General features: G+C 41.3%; 2 protein-coding genes across 7 annotated transcripts in view; one reads left to right on the top strand and one right to left on the bottom strand.

Annotated features, from left to right (window-relative positions):
* The window catches only part of DROSHA (drosha ribonuclease III), a 107,315-nt gene extending 100,692 nt beyond the window's left edge, over positions 1 to 6,623 (bottom strand). For 5 of the 6 annotated variants that reach the window (XM_015563104.1, XM_006762475.2, XM_015563107.1 and 2 more), the window contains exons 1-4: positions 6,518 to 6,623; positions 5,489 to 5,615; positions 4,733 to 4,800; positions 1,785 to 2,618 (exon numbers count right to left, since the gene is read on the bottom strand). In XM_015563104.1, coding sequence (XP_015418590.1) covers positions 1,785 to 2,618; positions 4,733 to 4,752 — 854 coding nt within the window. In that variant the 5' untranslated portion in view covers positions 4,753 to 4,800; positions 5,489 to 5,615; positions 6,518 to 6,623. The remainder of the gene's footprint in view (positions 1 to 1,784; positions 2,619 to 4,732; positions 4,801 to 5,488; positions 5,616 to 6,517) is intronic. The other variant, XM_015563105.1, reaches the window with a different exon arrangement.
* Positions 6,624 to 6,814: 191 nt separating this feature from the next.
* The window catches only part of LOC102775138 (chromosome unknown open reading frame, human C5orf22), a 20,720-nt gene continuing 4,649 nt past the window's right edge, over positions 6,815 to 22,885 (top strand). Inside the window, 8 exon segments of the mRNA XM_006762474.2 lie at positions 6,815 to 6,987; positions 9,116 to 9,261; positions 11,472 to 11,621; positions 14,395 to 14,824; positions 16,984 to 17,046; positions 17,487 to 17,608; positions 19,323 to 19,389; positions 21,874 to 22,013. Of these exon segments, the coding sequence (XP_006762537.1) occupies positions 6,907 to 6,987; positions 9,116 to 9,261; positions 11,472 to 11,621; positions 14,395 to 14,824; positions 16,984 to 17,046; positions 17,487 to 17,608; positions 19,323 to 19,389; positions 21,874 to 22,013 (1,199 nt within the window). The 5' untranslated portion in view covers positions 6,815 to 6,906.

The raw sequence follows: 22,885 nt of genomic DNA, 5'->3' as shown, positions 1-22,885 counted from the left end.
CCCTGCCATAAAAAAGAAAGAACTCTTACCATTCTCAAGAGATAGACATTCTCAATGGATGGACATGGAGAACATTATGCTACACAAAATAAGCCAGTCAAAGAAAGATAAATATCACATGATCTCACTCATTTATGAAATATAATCAACAACATAAACTGATGAACAAAATAGATCCAGAGACTGAGAAGCATCGAACAGACCATCAAACCTCAAAGGGAAGGCAAGGGAGAGAGGAGGGTGTAAGACATCAACTAAAGGATTGTATGCATGCATATAAGCATAATGAATGGACACAGACAGTAGAGGGGGTGAGGGCATGCTCTGAGGGGTGGGAGTGGCCAGGGAGAGGTCAATGGTGGAAAAAGGAAACATATGCAATACTTTAAACAATAAAGAATTTAAAAAAAAAAACCTATAAAATTCACTATCCCAGGCCTCTGCTAACTAGTCCATCACAGAATAATGAAGAACAAAACTGACCAGAAATAGTAACTCACAGTGAAAAGACTTAACAGACGACCAACTCTCAAATCCATCATCTCCACAGGAAACACATTCCCTTCACCCTCCCACTGGCATCAGGGAAAAGCAACAACACATCACCACTTACTGGCAAAATGTTCAATCAGAATCACACCGACAGCCATGAGAAAAATGTGGAAACCGAGAGATGCACTGAGGGCCCAGGAGCTGAGACCAGCTCCCTACAATCCCACACCGAGAAGCGAACTGGTGTGCTGAGCTCAAACATGTGCAGCACAGAAGGTCCACAAGACAACCAAGGTAAACACGCCACAGGGGACAGAGGGAGAAGCACTGTTATCAGCTTGACAAGTGGAAAACATCAAATCTTTATCGATATAAAGAGTTCACTGAAGGTACAAGTAAGTATTAATACAATCATTACCTGTCTGTTTTTATTTTTCCACCTAAACCAAGAGTTCTCAGACTTTTGGGATGACAGACTCACACCACCTCTGGAGAATCTGGTGTAAGGTACTGATTTACTTACAGAAAAAAAAAAATAATACACATAAAATTCTACATATAACTTCAGAGCATTTCTAGAACGCCATCTATGGATCTGTTTCAGCACACCTGCTGAAAACCTTATTCTCTTGTATATACAGGTATTTGGTCTTTTGAAAAAAGGAAATGTAACCTGGAATGGAACAGTATTTTTTAAATACAATTTTCTTCAGTATGAATTTGTTTTAGTGCTTAACAAAAGTGGGTTAAAGCTATTCTGAAAACTGTAACTTTGATAATGGATAATATAAGCTCATTTTATAAAGAAACAGGTCAAGAAGGCAGCAAGGTACAATAAACTTCCATTTATCCTAAAAATCAGAAAGCAAGTTCTGCTCGTTAACTAGTTTAATTCTTAATTGGTAATATAGGCAGATCATCAATTCCGAAGGAATGCAAGTACCGTAATCTGAGATGATGCTTTTGAACATAATTAAATATAATGGAAAAAAAAATACGGTTTTTCATTGGATCATCTTTAAAATGTCAACTGTATTATGCAGAGTAATCAGCTTACATCCACTGAAAGGAATCTACATTAATAATTTTGGAATGCTTTTCAAAAGTGGCTTTTTCTGACATCAATTTCTTTACTTGTCAGTTGTTCCTTCCTCTTTAAAACAGCCCCAAACAAGCTTTATTTCCTTTCATACACCGAAATGCACTGCAGGATCTTTTTGGTCTGGTTTGCCGATAAGCAGAAACGGCCTCTGTATGGGCCTCTTCAGTTCATTAAAAAACACGTGTTTTACCTGCTCCGCTCATAGCTCCGGTGGCGAGATGGCGTTCTCCCTCGGTCATAATCGGATCTGTAGCGACTGTCTGCTCTTCTCCTGTCGGGACTTCGGCCTCGCTCCCGCCGGTCCAGGGACCGATGCCTCTCCCCTCGCCCATGACTGTGATCCCGGTGCCGGTGATCATCATAGTGCTTGAGCCTTTCCGGGGACCTCCTCTCACTGGGAGCCTTTGGGAGTGGGTATGGAGGGAGATGCCTAAAATGTGGGCTGCTGTTGTTATTGGCACTGGGTGGGAAAGAACTGGGGCTGTTCTGGAAGCTATTAAAGTTGGGAGGCGGGAAATTGTGGTGCGAATACCCAGGAGGGTACTGATAATTGACCTGCTGGGGCATGACTGGAGGGGGTGGGGGATGGGGCATGGAAGGAGGGGGCATCATGTAGGGGTATGTGCCCTGCCCAGGAGGTGCTCCGGAGACTGGGGGGTTGTTAGGACAGGGCATAGGAGGCGGCATGGGGGGAAAACAGGGAGGTACCGGGAAGGGGGGCCTCATCTGGTGGTTGGGGAAGGGGGGCCGGATGGGGCAGGGGGGAAGGGGACCTTGTGCTGATGGAGGCATGGGTGGAGGGAAGGGTACAAAATCCGGTCTCGGAGGCAGAAAATTGGGGGCTGGAGAGTTTGAGAAGCTGGTGGAAGGAGCACTTGGCGGCTCATATTGATATTGCACAGGAGGCTGCTGCGGGTGAAGCAGCCTTAAATTCTGAGGCCTGAAGGCTGGTGCTGAGGGTCTGGCTCCATGTCCTCCTCGCCCTCGGGGACACCCTCGTCCTGGGTGGAACGACATTCTATGACTTGTTGGAGGAAAGAAAAGGAGAAAAGGGAAAAAACAAAACAAAAACAAAACCTCACTATGGAAACAGGTTTGCACAAATGCCTGAATAGCTTCAAGAGCAACTGACAGGCCCCTTAGGCCACTGGCATATTCCACCCACCAACACTGAGTTCTCCATAATATCTGCCACTCCTCATGGCTAGTAATCTTCTCTTCCTCTGTCTCAGCCACCAAACCCATTGCCGCGGTCACTCCCTGGGCCACGTCACTCCCTAAAGACACTCCACTTCCAAATGATGAATTCAGCATCCCACTACTCAATCATATGCTACCACATCTGTTCTTAAGTTCCCCCAATACTTGACCTCACCATGCCATCCGTCAGCACACCCCACATTTTCTATATCTGTTCCAGCATCTTCCTGTCTTCACCTTCTTTCCCACTCAGCATAGACTCTGCAAATTCAACGCAACATGTCCTGAAAGGTATTTATGATCTTCCCCTCCAAGACACCACCACATGCTCCTCCCTACCTATCTCAACAGATACCATTCAGGTTCTACGTACTTTCACCTTTATCATCTCTGCCATAGGTATCTTTGCCACAAACATTTCCACTGCACAGTTCATTGGCCTCAAGGCAACTTTTCCACAGAAGTGATAACATGTAGTCCAAAGTTAGCGTACTTTCTACAAGTTGGTTCTCTGGCGAGTCAGTCCTTCCAACTAAGAGCTGGGTATCAATGGCTGGCCTACAACCCTAGCTGCTGGTGCATGTAGCTAGCAGGTGACGGAACCAGTGTTTGGCAGGCAAGGTGACTGCTCCAAAGGTTATTTATTACTCCAAGGACTATTACACACGGTTTGCTCACGGCCCTTCTCTTCCTGGGACCGCTGCACAATGTAACATCACTGCCAGTCAAGAGTAGGTCACACAAACCTGACCACGGCAGCAGCAAGTGTCTCAAGATCACCGAGAGCTATTTTAACTTTGTAGGTTGTACCTAACCAAGCACTTGTCTTCAGTCCACGAAAAATATGGGTTCAACTCTAGTCACTCCTTTATATGCTCCTATCGATGAGTCCCCAGCAGTGCCCGTCAATAGCTAAATGCTTACTGACAACAGATTTTAATAACATCCCAGCACAGTGTCCTCAATGTAAGCAAAGTCACCTTTAAATCAAAACAACTTTACTTAGGCCATAAACAAGAGGATTTGAAACCAATACACAACACTTCATGGTGATGGTCTTAAAACAGCTAGCATTTCTTCCAGATAGCAATGATTTGCCCCAAGCGTTTCTTTCTTATTTTGAAACGCACTACAATGGGAGGAGAAAGAGAGGCTGAGGACCCTCTTTGAGGGCAGAGTTGAAGCCACATTTCCCATAGAATGAAGACAAATGCTTAAGTACAAAACCAAATCCGTTATTTGTATATTTCCATGAACACATTTTAAATGTATTCACAATAAAGTCTTTTTCATTTTGTTATTCATTTCATCATGTTTCATCATGTCCCTCTTTCATATGTTATTATCGTTTTGACAGCAAAATTTCCTTACAGCCAATTAGTCACCCACAAAAATGAATGCTTATGGTGAAAATACCAGACACATATTTGTCCTAAAGTCATACACCAGAAAATTATCTAATGATTTTGCCTTCTTTACCCCTTTTAACTAAATATCTTAAAATCCCTATCATTTTTGGTTTGTAAATACTTGAGTCCATCCACTTCACACCATTGTCTCTGGCCTGGCTGCTACAATAACACCTGTGCAGGACCTTCTACTATCACTATCACCACCCTGCAGGCCTGTTAGGTTTCCTGCTCTCACACACTCTGTGCTTCTTCTTAGCAGGTCCTACAAGAATTACAATCCACCAACCAATTACCGAACTTCATCCTTAATGTCTGCCTGCACCTGAGAACTATGAGTTCCATCACTGCAGGGCTCTGGGTTGTCTCATTAATGGCTGTGGGCTGAGTTCCTAGCCATGTACATGGCCCAAATGAACACATTTCCTCCTCACGTCACATACCTACATTCTCCCGGTCTATGACCCAGCACAGTGCTTGCTCCTCTCTGTTCTCCCAAAACCACTGCCAATCCCATCACACCACTCACCACGTATTGCCTTGCATCATGAGGTGCTGTCTGGGTCAGAGTCACATCTCCCACAGAGACTATGAGCTCTAAAGGACAGAAAGAACAGGAGAGACGTAAAAAAGTTTCCTACACTGATAATGCTAGAAAATGTTTCTGCAATTATTTTAACACTGATTTTGAATTTTCCAATGCATTTAGCATACTAACAAAATTAAGAGGAGGCTGAACCGAATTAAAGTTTACAACCAACTTTTAAGATGTCTTTAATACTTGTTGTGCTGACTCAAAACAATCAGTAGCTAAAAAGACTGAAAATTTGGGCATATTCCATCTCTAATTTTTTTTAAAATATATTTTATTGATTTTTTACAGAGAGGAAGGGAGAGGGAGAGTTAGGAACATCAATGGGAGAGAAACATTGATCAGCTGCCTCCTGCACACCCCTTAATGGGGATGTGCCCGCAACCAAGGTACAATCTGAACTCAACTCCTTCCAGGCTTAATCTCCATTACCTTCCCCATGAAGATAACCTATCACTCCAGATTTTCCCAGTTGCCTAAAATACCAAATTCTACCATATCCCCCAGATTGTTCTTTGCTGTTGCTCTTCTGAAATCCACAACCCTATGAATTTGCCCACTGAATTCTACCCACCTATCTCTGTCAAATGTCACCTCTTCCGTGAAGCCTTCCCTGGTTCCCTTATGAAGTCATCATCTCATTCCCTGTAGACTTCCCTCTTAGTCTGAACTTACCTCTTTTATAGCACTTACCAGAGACTGCCTCATAGTACAGTCATGTGTGCACATGTCTAACTTCTCCACTAGATTATTAGCTCCTTGATGACATGGGTTGATTCATAGTCATTTCTGGATCCTTCACAGCCCCTGGCAGAGCATCCTGCACACAGTAGGTGATGAATAAAGGTTTACTGTCTCACCAATAGTATTATGTCTCTATGTTGCTACTGTGCATTTCCCTTTCACATATATTCACAACAGATCTGCATTATCAAAACCAGACAAAAACCTTTCCACTGATTCATACAACACTTAATGAGCCAATACGTGTGGGGCACTGTCGCAGGTTGTATGCTGAACACAAAGATGAGTAAGACACAGCCTGCAATCCTAAAGGAGCTCAGAACCCACATACAAACACATTTTTAAATAAAAATAACACAATGCAATAAACACAAGAAAAGAGGTATGCACTGGGTCTAGGCCCTGGGGGAACACAAAGGAACGTGCTGACGGACCTAGAAATGGCCAACAGCCAGGATCACTAACACGCTCGTTCACTGTGCAACAGCTGAACATTCACTGTGCGATCCTCCGGGATGCTCCTACAGATAGAACATTTGAAAACAGACTATGCAACTGACCTCCTAAAGGTATAGTCAGGCTGTGCTATGGATGCAAACTTAAATTCAAAAGTCAGGGAATCTGCTACAAGTTCCGGCTGAATTGCGTGTTTCCCTGTTTGCATCTCCCGCCAGACTGTGAACCCCAACCCGGCCAGGATGGGCTCACGGTCCACCTCCCCGGCGACACGCGGACGACCCCAGGCGGGGACCAGCGCACGCGCCCTAGCAATGAATGAAAGCTCTCATCTGTCACTCCTTTGTACTTAGGGGACCCGGGCCTCGGGTCGCCTTCTTGCCCTGCGCTGCAGATCTGCAGAGGGGCTGTCCGAGCTTAACTTTCAGGCGCGTCTGGCCGCAGCCCAGGCCTCCAGCCCTATGAAAATCCAGACACTCGCTAACGCTCCCTCTTCGAACCCCCGCAAGGTGGTCCTTTTACCTGCAAAAAGGCTCCCGGGCCGTGAAGTCGCCGTCAGAGCAGAGCCAGGCTAACGCTGCAGCCGCCGAGACCGCGGCGCCGCCAGCGCCTCCGGAACAGGAAACGGAGGGAATGAAAAAGCAAACCCGAGGAAAATCAGGACCTCGGGCGGGACGCTGCGGGACTCGCCACCGCGCCTCGCGCGCCGTGATTGGTGCGTCAACAACAGCGCTGGGCATCTAAGCCAATCGCCCTCATGGGGCCCTCGGGCGCCCGCCCTCTGCCCTTCGCGTCCTCCAATCCGGAACCGCAACCGGGTGAGCGCGCTGTGCGTCCGGGGAGGGTGGTGGGGCCGGCTCTCCGGCTTCTGCAGGTCCTCGGGCTCCCGGGACGCAGCCGAGCGCGGAAACATGAGCGACGCGGCGGGAGAAGGGCCTCGCGTTCGGCGCTACCCCGAGCTCCCGGTGTGGGTGGTGGAGGATCACCAGGAGGTGAGCGGGCGCGGCGGAGCCCGGGCCTGGGAGGCTGGACAGAACCGGAATGTGGTACCGGCGCGGGTTGCCTTGAGGTGGGGAGAACCCCAGGACATTGGAAGAGTAGGCGCTGGCGTTTCTGGGGCACTTAGTCGGCCGCGGGCAACTCATGGAACTCGCACGCTTTGCCCCAAAACCCCGCAGCCAACCACTGGTGGTGCCGGGATTCGAACCCTGGGCAGCCTGACCGCAGCGCGGGCTTCCTGCTGTCAGGTCGCCGGCACAGTCCTGCTGTGTGGGTGGGAGGCATTTTGTTAAGGATGCGCACTGTCATCTGTGAGACGGGGACAGTCATCGTAGCCTTCTTGGAGCCGTTAGTGTTATTGTGTGCACAGTGTGCACGTGCACTTTTTAGCACGGTGTCCCCGTTTCTAAACAGTAAAGCTAGTTTCTGTACATTAAGAGTTGCTAAAACAATGCCTGAACGCAGATTTCTGGAAGCCTACAAACGAGGTCCATGGATCCGAAACTTTTTTTTTTTAAGTAGCATTAATAAACTTAGAGAATTCTCTAGATATGAAAGAGGAAAAGGGTGATCCCGGATTTATGGGTGGAGAAAGGTAAGAGGAGCGGAAGGAAGTTTGGCTTCTCAGGACCTGGACACACTCTGTGTGTGTGGACCTGAGAGAAAGAGCAGGTGTGGGTTAGGCGGCTACAGGAGCCACAACTCGGGGAGGAGGGCGGCAGCCCCCTCTCCCTCTCCCTCTCCCTCTCCCTCCTTCCTTCCCTCCCTCCCCTCTCTTCCTCCCCTTCTCTCCCTTCCCTATTTTTCTCTCTTTCTCTCCCTCTCATAACTCATTGTGGGGTATTTCTTAATTCAATTCATTGGAGTGATATCTATACAGTGGGGCCTTCACTTACTAGTTTAATTCCTTCCGAGACCGAGCTCATTAACTCAAATTTATCAACTCAATGCAAAAAACTGGTGGAGAGACAGCTGGTATCTCAAAAAACTCATTAGTCGGGACACTCATAAGTCAAGGCCCCACTGTACTAATAAAATGGTTATATGCTAATTAGACCAGGTCCACCATCCTTCAGGACAAAGCTTTGGTGTCCACCAAGGCAGAGGTGGTTAGGGGCGATCAGGCCGGCAGGCAGGCAGGCAGGTGAGTGGTTAGGAGCTAGCGGACCCAGATTGCGATATCTGACTGCTGGTTTAAACTGGCAATCAGACATTCCCCAAGGGGTCCCGGATTGGAGAGGGTGCAGGCCAGGCTGAGGGACACCCCCCCCCCCGCCTGCACGAATTTCGTGCACCGAGCCTCCAGTTGGTTAATAAAATTATATAGATTTCAGGTGTACAGTTCTAATTCATCTATATATTGTATTGTGTGTTCACCACTCCAAGTCCTTTATCCCACCTTGACCCTCTCCTAGCTTCCATTCCCTTTTCCCTTTGTCAGTGTCTATGAGGGGTTTTTTCTTTGCGTAATCAATTTCAGTCTTAAACCTACAGATATACAGACTGTATCAGGACCAAGCCCTATAGATCTCCTAGCCCCGTGGTCAGCAAACTGCGGCTCGCGAGCCACATGCGGCCCTTTGGCCTCTTGAGTGTGGCTCTTCCACAAAATATCACGTGCGGGCGCGCACGTATGGTGCAATTGAAACTTCGTGGCCCATGCACAGAAGTCGGTATTTTGTGGAAGAGCCACACTCAAGGGGCCACTTGCCTAGCCCAACTGCACCTCCTAAAGTATGGAAAAGGGCCCTGAGACCCAGAGTAGCGCGAACACATCTTTAGTGCCAGAACATGTATGAACTAGCAGGTATTTTCTGAGCCTTCATCCTTTCTTTTTTCACGTTGTCTGTTAAGTTTGTTGTGGCGGCAAGATGACAGCAGAGATGCCCATTAGAGCCTTTGGAGGTGCAAGTTGGAAGTTCTGAGGGAAAAAATAAAGCTTGAGATCATTACCTAAATCATCTACAATGAGCACCTTTTCCGACATGTATTTTCCTGCTTGCTAACAACGTGGTGTGCTTCAGATTACGTGCAGTTACATTTAACGTTTTGCAGTCTGCAGATGAGTGTATGCTCGTGATGTCAGTGCCAATTCTGAATGTGTGCATGCGTCTTTTACAGGTTCTGCCGTTCATATACCGCGCCATTGGCTCCAAACATCTTCCTGACAGTAATATAAGTTTTGTGCATTTTGATTCACATCCAGATCTCCTTATTCCTGTGAATATGCCAGCTGACACCGTGTTTGATAAGGAAACTCTTTTTGGGTAATATATGGTTTTGTTAATGATTGTTTATGTGCTTGAAATACCATTTGCAGTAAATAAGCAATTAAGGGAAATAGATTTTGTTAAGCTCATAAGTTTGCTTTGTTTGCCTTTTATGTTTTATTTTGAGCTAGTGTTGACAGACTTTTTCTTAAAGAGCCAGGTAGTAGATATTTTAGGCTTGCTGGCCATATGGTCTCTGTTGCAACTGCTTATCCCTGCCCTCCTAGTGTGAAAGCAGCTCTAGACAGTATGTAAACAAATGGCTGTGGTTTTGTTCCAGTAAAACTTTATTTACAAAGACAGGTGGCTCAGCCAATGTTTGCCAGGTTCTGCTATACAATACAGAATTTTAGAAAAAGAAGACACTTGGTAAATTATCTGAGCCAATTCTCCCTTCCTCTCCATTTAAAACTGAGGCACAAGAAAATGTGCAATAATTTAATTTGTATATCTTGTCTTCCAGTATTGAGTTTTTTCAACCTCCCAATTTGTTACTTTCAGGTCACAAATCCTGCTGATTTTCAGTTATATAGAATCATTGAGATGAAAGTGAAATTGGTAACTCTATTCTTCATGAAGGATCATACCTAATGTATCTCTAAATAGTTACTTATTAGTTTCTCTTCTGTAAGAAAGTTCCCTGAAATTCTGTCCCTGCCTCTTTAAGTGCATATTTGGTAGAATGTAGCCTATTTGTACAATATAAAAAGTTACATAGTAATTTTTCTGATTTATAACATTAAAAGATAGATACTTGTGTGATTTAATTTTACCCTACTATATTTCGCTTTTTCCAAAACCCCAATTCAGAGCACTAGTTTCTAAAGAAACATGGTAGCTCTGCCATTGTCCTTACTCTTTTATATTTAGAGGTTCTATGTCTTAGAAATTGAAAAGAATTATGAAACAGGTATGCAGACTGTACAGTTAGTCATAGAATAATAGTTGTTAAACTTTTTAGTCTCAGGATTTCTATACTCTTAAAAATCATTGAGCTTTTTCTTTAATGTGGTATTAAATATGATATTCACCATATTTGAAATTCAAACTGAGATGTATATAAAATATTAATTTCAAAATAACAATAGCCCTCTATACCAGTGATGGCGAACCTGTGACACGCATGTCAGAGGTGACATGCGAACTCATTTTTTTTTTGGTTGATTTTTCTTTGTTAAATGGCATTTAAATATATAAGATAAATGTCAAAAATATAAGTCTTTGTTTTACTATGGTTGCAAATACTAAAAATTTCTATATGTGACACGGCACCAAAGTTAAGTTAGGGTTGTTCAAAATGCTGACACGCCAAGCTCAAAAGGTTCGCCATCACTGCTCTATACGTTAGCATCAAAAATTTTATGGAAAAAAAAAAACAAATGTATTTTCTAAAGCAAAAAAAAAAAATCTAGTAAGAAGAATAATACTGTTTAAATTTTTGTAAATCTCTTTTATATTTGCCTTTATAGAAAACAGATGGATTCTCATATCTGCTTCCGCATCCAGTCTGTTGCCATATGTTGTTTTGGTGGAAGTATGTGAAAAAGATTCAGGAAGATAATTTTTAATATTATACCGACACTTGATAAGTGTTAGTTTCCTAAAGCTTAGCTAGACTGTAGAATCCAACAATTCAGATTCAAGTCTGAATAACCATGGTTTATTAATCAGTTTGGTATTTAGCCTGCAATTGAATCAAAAGTGCTTTTCCTTGAGACAACCACTTACTTCAAAGTATATAGCAGAAGTACTTTCCGTGAACTTCTCATTAATATAAATAAATAAATAAATAAATAAATAAAAATAGATATAAGCCACATTTTAAAATGTATACTCAAGATCAAGTTAAAATCATGAAGGACAGTCTTACCTGAAACTGACTTTGATGGGGTGGGGAGAGCGTTAGTGCATGGTAGTGAAGAATACAATGACTACTAGTAGAGTTTGGTTCTATTACCTTGATTAATCTTAGGACATCAACCCACCATTGCTTTGCACCACCTGTGCAAATGTCAATACCATGAAAAAACGAAGTAATGCCTTAGTGTTTTAGGAAAACTGTTTTTAACTAGTGGTCACACCTCCCAAGGGTCCCTCAGACCATGCTTTGAGACCTACTGTCTTAAAATATTATTGTGAATGAAATTACATTTGGTAAAAAATCACTCTCTAATAGTTTTCATTCTTCCTCTCTGTTTCTCTTCCAGAGAATTAAGTATTGAGAACTGGATTATGCCTGCAGTTTATGCTGGCCATTTTTCCAATGTAATATGGCTTCATCCCACATGGGCTCAGCAAATCAGAGAGGGTACACATCACTTTTTAGTAGGCAAAGACACTTCTACCACAACCATCAGGTAATTTCCTCAGATTTATGAATATGAAAGGTTGAATGCTTCTATCTTATGTTGGATTCCTGCAATAATTTATAAGTATCTCAACATATATAGAGAGTCAGATTTAGCCTCAGCTCTTCGAAAAAGAGTTCTCAAACACTAGGAACAGGTTTTCAAGTCTCTTGACCTTCTTCACACACCATCTATATTTTGTTACTGGTCAAGATTTTTGTTGTGTTTTTTTTTCCAGTCCTCACCAAAGGATATGTTTGGTGGCTGTTTTTTTGTTGATTTTTAGAAAAAAATAGGAAGGGAGAGAGAGAATGACAAACATTGATGTAAGAGAAAAACATCTATCAGTTGCCTCTCACGGGCCCCAACTGGGAATACCAGGATCGAACCTTCAACGTTTTGGTGTATGGGACGACACTCCATCTCACTGAGTCACCAGGCTAGGGTGCCAAGTTTGTTTTTGAATAACATGATCTTCGTCATCTAGAATTTTAGCTCCATTGTCGACTAACTCCATTAAATCGCTGAAGTACTTTTTAGATTTAAATATTTAATGATACATTTACTATTTTCTTCCAATATAACTATGATCTGCTGAATGGAGCAATTAGTAGTGAAAAAGCAGAATTATCTCAATTTTTTAATTTTTTTATTTTTGATTTCAGAGGAAGGGAGAGGAAGAGAGAGAAACATCAATGATGAGAGAGTCATTGATCAGCTGCTGGCTGCACACCCCCTACTAGGAATTGAGCCTGCAACCTGGGCATGTGTCCTTGCCAGGAATAGAACGGTGACCTCCTGGTTCATAGGTCAATGCTGAACCACTGGGTTCTCTCTCTTTTTTTTTTAATCTAATGGCTATAAAGTAGATTTGGTGTTTTAATTTTATTAACATGATCAGTTTTAGATAATCTAAATTAAATTATAGAATACTTTGGCAGTTTACATGTGCAACTATTTTTGTTGTAAAGCTATGTAATCAATGTTTTGGGTATCTTCTTAATTCTCTTGTGATGAGATGAATGTTTTAAGTAGTGGAACTATAACTTTCTATAACCTGGAGGATAGTGGGATTAAATGGTCATACATGGAAAATGAAATAATCTTTCTCATTGAAAATGATAGTTTTTACTTCTGGCTTATCTTCATGATACAACTGACTTTTGTTATATATTATTATCAATTACACAAATAACTTAATTTTGTACATATGAAATTGTATTTATTGAGGATATAATACTAAATAAATAGGGTTCCTCATATAATAAATATTATACATAATTCCAGCATATGTGAAAGAGTGGTAGGGTTTTTATCGATACTTCATTGCGTAGGCCTGCTTTAACCTATAATGGATTTCTGCAAAATCAAATAATTTTGAGCAATCTGAAATAGACATTTGAAACTCAGTGTAATAACAATATTAGGAAGATTTTGATTATCCCATGATCTTAATCCTACAAGTAAAAATTTATGAAAGAAACTTCCATACATGTAGGTATGCAGTCTGAAATGTGGATGTTTGTACTGATACTAACAAAGTAAAATATCCATTATTAAAGAAGAATACAGTTTTAGGTTAAGCCTTTGTCTTTTTTAGGATGATACAATTTTTAATAAGCCTGGACATTAGCTTTATTGCACCATTAATCTTTTTTGGGACAATTATGTCTTTTTCAATTTAAGGCTGTATATGTTGGAGTAGAGTGGGTGGGAGTAATTATTAACCATTATTTTAGTTGGATAGAGCCTGCATTCACTGTTCATAACACTTACCAAGGCATAGTATAGTTGGAAAGGTAAGATCATGCCAATGTGTCTAAAATCAGAAATCTGCAACTTGTGAAATACGTGCTGCACGTGTACAAGATTTTTTTAAGTTGCTGTTTATATTAAAACTAGAGGCCCGAAGCATGAAGATTCATGCAAGAATGGGCCTTCCCCTGGCTGCCAACACTACCTTCGCTCCAGCTCAGAGCCGCCTTTCCACCTTCCCATGCTGCCCAGAGGCCTGGAGCGGCTGGGGCGGTGCAGAACACCTGTGTCATCGCCATGGCAACAACACAAGCATCCCAGCCACTCGGTGTCTGTGTATGCAAATTAACCCTCCATCTTGTTGGGTTAATTTGCATACTCCTGATTGGCTGGTGGGCGTCACAAAGGTGCAGTCAATTTGCATCTTTCTCTTTTATTAGTGTAGATATTATGATTATATCAAGTTTATCGAAGCTTTGAAATACATCAGAGGGAGCTTCTATTGTAAGAATTATTTCCAGATGTGTAATTTTTCTCTTAAGTGATTTTCTTTTTTGAGGAGGAGGAGATAGAGTTTCAACTGGTATGAGAGAAAGCCAAGGCACCGGCTTGAACAGCATCATTTTCCTTTCTCAGATTAGTTTACTGCATTCAGTCCAGGGCCCAGATGGCAGTTCTGTCGGTTAGGTAACCCCAGTGTCTTCTATCTTTTTTGCCCCATTATCTCTAGAATGTTGCCTTTGTCCTCATATTCCAAGTGGGCTTCACTTCCATGTCATATGCCAGTCGGTGGGGAGGGAGAGCAAGGCGAGAACTTAGTCAAATATGACTGGGCAGTTGTGTGCCCAGTTAAAAACTCGGGGAATGGTATTCCTACAGAAGAATAGGAAGTGCAAATTTTAAAGACAGCTCTCAGGTTTTGTCTAATATGTCCTTTCTTATAGATCTGCAATGCCATGGAAATGCATTATGAAATATCAGTTAATTTGTCTATTCATCTTTAAAATAGTTTTTTCCTCTGATCCAGGGTAACAAGTACAGATCACTACTTCCTAAGTGATGGTCTTTATGTAACTGAAGACCAGCTAGAGAACCAAAAACCTTTACAATTGGATGTAATTATGGTAAAGCCATATAAACTCTGTAACAATCAAGAGGAAAACGATGCAGTGTCTTCTGCTAAGAAACCAAAGCTAGCACAGGAAGACACAGAACACACTGCCTCTACTAACTGTGCCTCTTGTTCAGAAGGATTGGAAAAGGACACAGTGACCCAGAGAAGGGTCCACACCAGCCTGGAACCTTCATGTTCACGTTCTTCTAAGAGCCACTAATGCCAGACGACAGTCAGCTCTGGAGAAATTCTGGAAATTTTGAAGAAAGGGGATGCATTTGTTTTAGATATTGACTTAGATTTTTTTTCAGTCAAGAATCCCTTCAAAGAAATGTTCACTCAGGTAAACATTTTTAAAACGTTGATCTTGAGAATTATATGACATTTCTGTAGATAAGGGATCAGCCTTTCTGCAAACAGCCAGATAGTAATGACTGTATTGGGGGGCACCATATGGCCTCTGTCACATATTCTTCCTTGTTGTTCTTTCAGAGCCTTTGTAATTGTGTATACCATTCATAACTTGAAGGCCATACAAAAATAGACCCCTGCTCTAGATAGTATTTATTATTTTGCATCTATAACTAGTAATTGGAGTGATGTGTGCATGGGTGGTTGAAAAACAAAAGTGATATAATAGAAGAAAGTGTGTACATTAAAGAATGTCAGTCTCTTACCCATTCCCATTCCCTCAGATTCTTAGCTTGAAACAAATACTATGGCCAGTTTTTTATGGTATCTTCCCAGAGATGATTTATATATATGTATATACTAGAGGCCCGATGCACAAAGATTTGTGCAAGAATGGGCCTTCCTTCCCCTGGTTACTGGCACTGCCTTCACTCCAGCCGGAGCCGCCTTACTGCCTTCCCACGCTGCCCAGAGGCCAGGAGCGGCTGCAGAACGCCTGCATCCCGCTCCCGGCCACTCTGCACCTGCATATGCAAATTAAACTGCTATCTTTGTATGGTTGATTTGCATAGTCACTCCTGATTGGCTAGTAGGTGTCATGAAGGTATGGTCAATTTGCATCGTTTTGTATTAGTGTAGATAGATAGATAGATAGATAGATAGATATACACACACACACACACACATACCAGTGACACAGTTCACGGATTCATACACATTGAAAGAAAATTAATTAGAAAGTGGCTGGCGGGGTGGGACAAGACAAGCCAGATGCCCTGGAGCCAACCTCCCATGGTCTCTTTCCGGCCAGCCGCACCTGGGGTGGCACCATGGCTCAAAAGGCAGCTACAGAGTGAGCGGGGTCCCTCCGGCAGGTGGGGCCCCTCGGCCTGGCCTCTAGGGATCAGCCAAAACTGGCTCTCCGACATCCCCTGAGGGGTTCCTGAGTGCAAGAGGGCACTCTGCAAAGTTGCTATCGTACAGGGAGTGGAACACAAACACAGTGTGCAGTAAGCCAGATTCTGGGCTGACAGTGCCCCAGCAACAACATAACCCATGGCCAAGTGTAATCATGCAGCCCCATGAGCAATCGGGCTCCTCCTCTCTGATTTCAGGATGCTTCACCTGAGAACCGCTGCTACCAAGTCACTGCAGCTCCTGGTGGTCAATGTGCTTCATAGCAGCTCTGCAGCCCCTGGTGGTCAGTGCGTGTCATAGCGACCAATTGGACACTTGGCATATTAGCCATATATATGTGTGTGTGTGTATAACTTTCATAGAGGAAGGGAGAGGAAGAGAGAGAGAGAAACATTAAAGATGAGAGAGAATCATTGATCAGCTGCCTCCTGCACACTCCACATTGGGGATCAAGCTCACAGCCTAGGCATGTGCTCTGACCAGGAATCGAGCTGTGACCTCCTGGTTCATAAGTCAGTGCTCAACCACTGAGCCAGGCTGGCCGAGCCCAGAGATATTTTATGTCTATAAAACCCTGTGTGACAAATTTTTCAGTAAACAATAAGGTGCCTAATTACACATGTACTTGTTATAACTAATTTTTGAGTCCTGTGATCCTTAGGATACCTCAGCAGATCTTAAATGCAAATCACCAGACAATACCCGTATGCACTGGTCTAAAATAGAATTACGTATTTGGGAAACAGATGAGTTCATGGTCCAAATGAGCATTCAAAGGTGCATTTTATGGGCATGTGTATCTGCTTGCCTTCGTGTTCAGAGAGTTGTTCCAGATCTATTTAAAATTAACTGTCTTTTTTCTAAGTTCAGTTTTTGATTTATAATGATGCTGCTGTACTTTACAATCCTTATTCTGTATACATATCAGAAGCCATTGTGATTTATCTAAATAATCATAGACCTCTAGTTGTCATGCCCAGAAGGATAGAGTTAACTCTGAAGAAATTATATTTACAATGAAATCTGAATTATACATTTTGCCTGATTTTCCCAGATAGATTTTTTAATGATTATGTAGGATGTTCTTGTATCACAGCCATTTTTCACTTAAAGCATATCATTGAAAAAAATAATTTTTTTTCTAGTATATGGATTTTTTTGTGTTATTTTTAGGAGGAATACAAAATCTTACAAGAGCTCTACCAATTTAAAAAGCCTGGCACCAACCTGACAGAGGTATCCTCCATTTATTTCTTTGGGGCTTATCTATTTGTCACATATTTAATAATATCTTAACAGTTTATTAGAGGGCTCTCAACTGTCCAAAATCTTTGTGTGTATGTTTAATGGGGAAGTCTATGATTTGTACTTGAAAATCATGCTTTAATTAAATGAACCGAGACTTTTTTGTTTTGCTTTACAATATAGGGTATTTTTTAAACTATTTATTTTTAAATTAAGTTTATTGGGGTGACATTGGTTAATAAAACCATACAAGTTTCAAGTGTACAACCCAATAAAACAGCATCCAATTAGTGCATTGTACACTCACCACCTAAAATCAAGTCTCTGTTCCCGTTTACCCCCTCCCCCTTTGCCCACTTCCACTTCCCCCACCCTCCTTTACTTGTTTTTGAAAGAATAACTATAATCTCGGCTTTTCTGTGCATTTAAAGGAAGATTTGGTAGATTGTGTTGATACTCGAATTCACCAACTAGAAGATTTAGAAGCTACTTTTGCTGATTTGTGTGATTGTGATGATGAAGAAACTGTACAGAAATGGGCTTCAAACCCTGGGTAAGACCTTCAGACATTTTTTTCTCCAACTCTACTATATTTCAGTCCTAGATAGATTGCTAGATTTACTAAATTGCTTTTAAAAATTAGTATTAAATTTCAACACAAATTTACTAGTTAGCATTTATTATTTTCTGTGTGCCCAGTATAATTCTAAGGTGTTCCTTGCATTATCTTATTTATTGCTTATAACAATCTTAAGGCTTCATTATTATCAATTCTATTTTATAGATGAGGAAACTAAGGCACAGAGGTTAAGTCATCCCAAATCACATAGCAAGTGGGTGTGCTTTTAGTCATTGTGTAGCAGCTGCCCCTATTATATACAAGATGTGGTGGGTTTCATGGAAGATTAAAGATGAGTAAGACAGTCCCTGTTCTAAGTAAAATTAAAAAAAAATTACTAGACTAGTGAATTATAATGTGAAAACGTGCCCCTTTTTAAGGATAGCCCAACTATGAGTAGAAGAGTTTCTTTTCAAGCTGCCCATAGCATCAAGGAGCAAGATTTGAGAGCTGAGATTGTCATTGGGTCATTTATTTGGCTAATTCTCTCAGTGTCAACCTGAAAATAGGGAGACAAAAGTTCTTTTAAAGTGATCATCTGTTTATTTGGGGGCAGAGTGAAGAATGCCTTTAGTATTAATGCTAGTTTGAAAGAATAGTAAGTGACATAAATATTATAGCTACCATTCTCTAAAATAATTCTTTAAGTTACATAAACTCACAAGACCAGGTAACTAAAATAAAACTGTCAGACAAATTTGTGTGCCCATGAGCATGGAAGACCAGAACCAGCTTATTTTCAAATTGATCTCCCACAAACAGACTATTCTCCGCGTGTAAATGTGAGAAATCTGTCATAAGGCAGCAACAAAATATAGTTAGAATCATAGTAGTTCGAGCCACTAAGATTTGTTATGTAACAGTTATTGAAAACTAGAGGCCCAGTGCACAAACTCGTGCATGGGTGGGGTCCCTCGGCCTGGCCTGCGATCAAGGCCTATGGGGTGGGGAGCAGCCAGCCAGCACAGGGGAGGAACCCCAGGAGGTTGGCCAGGCAGGGGGGAGGGGCCGCGGGAGGCAGGCTATGGGAGTGCACTGACCACCAGGGGGCGTCTGCGTTGAGCGTCTGCCCCCTGGTGGTCAGTGCGTGTCATAGTGACTGGTCGATCTGGTCTTTCAGTCATAATGGTTGCTTAGGCTTTTATATAGAGAGAGAGAATTCAGCAGGTCTCTGGGAGAATAAAGAGGAAACTAGAAAAGCAGTTATCTCTGAGGAGAGGAATTATTTGGCTAAATGATGAGGGAGAGACACCTTCCTTTGCTGTGTGTTACTTATTCATAATCACATCAGTAAATATTAACCCGGGACTTTAACATCAGTTCAAGCTTTTTTCAACACTGTGTGCTAAAGGCACTTACTTTTCTTGCTGATCAAAGTGACTTCTAAAGTCACAGTAGAACTTGCATTTTTAAAGAAAAGGAAAAGCTCGGTTTCTCAAGTGCTAATTTTCAATCCTGAACACAGTCTGTAACCTTTTTAGGTAAGGAAACAGCAGGGAACATTTTTAAGATGACATTTGAACAGCATTATCTTTCATTTCCCAAGAATCATATTACTAGTGGTGAATTTTAAGGGTAATGTATCACTGGCTACTGTAATTTTGGTTGAGGTGCTATGATGTTTAATTGAGCTGTGGCTATTTTCCAGAATGGAATCACTAGTTCCACTTGTGCAGAGTTTGAAAAAACGGATGGATGTGCCAGACTATGAAATGGTAAATGATTTTATATTAAAGTAAAAAATTGGCCCTTTCCAAAGGCATTTCTGGGTAGAAAAGTGTGTTAAAGTAGGTCACTTTTATCCATGTTTCTGGGAAGTGTGAATGAAAATTTTTTAAATGGTGAAAAAGAAATACATGCTTTTTAGAAGCTGGAACATTTTTTATTTTTCTAGGAATAACATATTTTTCCCAATTTTACCTATGATGCAAAAATGCTGTATTTTTGTTTTTGTGGGGTTTTGTTTTTGTTTCTGTCAGAGCTCTTCTTCCCAGAGAAAAGAAAGAATACAATTTTTTTTTTTTACTCCTTTCCTCCTTTGTTTCCTGACTCTGTAAAATTTTCTGATTATAAAAACCAAACAGAAAGATGCAAGAAAGCGCTCTGGTGAATTGGTGCTTGCGTCTTAACTGAATCAGCTGTATTACTGACTTTGTTTGCCAGCAATGACTTGAATTCTGTGGCAAAAGAGAATACCTTTACTGATTATCTCTTTATTTTGATATCATTCTGCAGTCTTTGAAGTATAAATTTTCCCAGCTGAAGTTCATGTGCCTTTTCTCTGATTTTGTGCCAGAGCTGAGACACACTGCCCCCCCCCCCAGCCCCAGCCTTGTGTTCTTTTATTTCTGGTGCTTCTTAATATTTTATTTAATCATGGAATACAATCGAACCACCTCATTTGAACTGAAGTTTACATATTGACTTAATGCTAACTTTATGAGAATAAAAAATACCAGCAAAAGAATATTTTGGTTAAATTGTGGCTAATCTAAGACTCATCTTTTTTTTTGTGCATTCAGTATTATTTTGTATTGCAATCAGGTGTACAGCATAGTGGTGAGACAATCATATACTTTACAAAGTGTTCGCCCAGTATTTCTAATACCCAGCTAGCACCATACATAGTCATCCTTCTTTTTAATGGCAGTTACTAAGAATGAAAGAGAAGCCCTCACCAGCAGAGCTCAATGGTTAGAGCATCGGCCTGTGCACCAAAAGGTCACAGGTTCAATTTCTGGTCAAGGGCACATACGTGCCCTGGTCAGGGAACATGTGGGAAGCAACCAGTTGATGTGTGTCTATCACATCGATGTTTCTCTCTCTCTCCCTCTGCTCCCTTTCTTTCCCTCCTCCTCTCCCTCCCACTCTCTCTAAAAATCAATGGGAAAAATATTCTCACTCCTTGGGTGAGGATTAAATAAAAAATAAAGAATGAAAGAGAAGACACTTAGGGTTTAAAAATGCTTGCGCTCATGTGATATTAATGCATGTGACTTCATGCAGATCTACTTTCATTGTTCCATTGCATCTGGGTTTTGTGATGGTTGGGAGGGTTTTATACACTGTTGAGAGAAGGGATGTCATGGGCTCAGTCACAGATTATATAATCAAATATGGCATGCCTATAGCTGCAGGGTTAGGACACTGAGTGTTTTAATCAATTTAGTAGAAAAGATCATGCAGAGTGTCATTTTACTACATTGACGGATCATTGCCAGTTAAATCTTTGATGTTAATCCAATAAAATAGCAGATTAGTGTTTACCCATGCTTTGCACTCATGTACGCTAGGCAAAACTGTGACATATTTGAGATCCAGTTTTCCAGAACTTTAAAGCAGAAGCTGCAAAATGCCAGCTTGTGAGCCACTTCCAGCTCTCAGGCATATTGAGTTCGGTGACAGTCGTTTATATTTAAAACGCATGTATAGATATCAGTAATATGTGCTTATACACAAAGGACACACAAGAAACTAGGAACATTAGGTTAAATAAGATAGGAAGACTCTCCCTTATATTCTCCTAAAGCTTTGGATGTTGTACTAAGTGCATCTATTTAAAAAGAAAATAATACACTGGGAGAAAAGGTAAGGTGAGAATATTATGTATAGTTTTATATCAGCTTTTATTTTTTTTTTAAATATTTTTATTGATTTTTTTACAGAGAGGAAGGGAGAGAGATAGAGAGCCAGAAACATCAATGAGAGAGAAACATCGATCAGCTGCCTCCTGCACACCTCCTACTGGGGATGTGCTCACAACCCAGGTACATGCCCTTGACCGGAATCGAACCCGGGACCCTTCAGTCCGCAGGCCGACGCTCTATCCACTGAGCCAAACCGGCTTTGGCTATATCAGCTTTCAGAAGCTAGGTGAAATGGATAATTTGCTAGAAACTGAATTGTCAGAAAGACTCACGTAAATACAGAAACTGAATGAATCCATAATCACAAAATAAACTTAAAGAGTAGTTAAAGAACTATTTCTAGAAAAGGCATCAGGCTCAAATAAGAGTATAGGCCAGTTCTTACAAACTTGAGAGAATAAGTAACTTCTGTGGCACAGAAATTATTAAGCAAAAAAATCATCCCAATTCACAAAAATATTAAAAGATTTGTGAGCAAGGCAATTAATGGATAAAGAATCTTCTAAAAACAATAAAGCCTTACAGTGTAATTTTTAATTGTCTTATTTTCAGGTTCATCAGGCTGGTCTAACCTGTGATTATTCAGAACTTCCTCACCATATCAGCACAGAACAAGAAATTGAGTATCTTATTCAGTCTGTATTTTATTTACTGAAAAACTTACCAAAACCTACTCTTGTAACAATTGCAAGGTAAGTGTGATAGCCTGAATAAAGGCCCATCAAAGATGTTCATGTCCTAATCTTAAGAACTTGTGAAAATGTTGGCTTATAGTGGCAAAAGGACCTTACAGGTGTTGATTAACTCAAGGATCTTGAAATATGGTGATTATCCTGGATTATCTCTGTGGATGGAATGTAATCACAGGGATCCTTACAAGGAAGATAGGAGGGTCAGAGTCAGAGATTGGAAGATGCAAGGATGTTGGCTTTGAAGATGGAGATGGGGCCACGCGGTCAGGAATGACTGCAGGCAGCCTATAGCAGGTGGGAAGGCAAGGAAAGCCAAGAAAAGAAACACAGTCCCGCGGCACCTTTATTTCAGGACTTCTGACCTCCAACAAATTTATAATAAATTTGTGTTGCTGTAAGCCTCTATGTTTGTGGCAAATGTTATAGCAGTGACAACCTTTCTAGATGAATTAATACAAATCTCCCTGAATGAATCTGCTGATTACTGATAAAGTAATTTTTTAATCTATTTTTTTACCTTCTCAGCTCAAATTTCAGATGTATTTTCTCTTCCCTCTTAGTAATGGTTAGTAAAGAACATGTTATCTTGTCTTTGAAGTTGGTGTTTATTATTCAAATAAACACGGGAATTCCCACTTCTGTGTCCTACCGAGGAATATTTAGGTGCTGCCATGTTTTAGATTTAAACATACTAATGTGCTGAATAGTTAAAACAACAAAAACTTCATTTTCTATCTTCATACTTGGGCTGGTTTTATAGAGAACTGTTAGATTCTAAAATAACTGCTTTAAATACTCAAATAATGTTTATGTTTTGTATGACAAGCATTTTATAACATCTTTTATGGTCCTACAACAAAATTTATGGGTAA

This window comes from Myotis davidii, unplaced genomic scaffold, assembly GCF_000327345.1.
Source record: "Myotis davidii unplaced genomic scaffold, ASM32734v1 scaffold135, whole genome shotgun sequence".
Classification (NCBI taxonomy): Eukaryota; Metazoa; Chordata; class Mammalia; order Chiroptera; family Vespertilionidae; genus Myotis; species Myotis davidii.
Note: the sequence above shows the minus strand (reverse complement) of the source record. Positions and strands in the feature narration are given on the sequence as shown.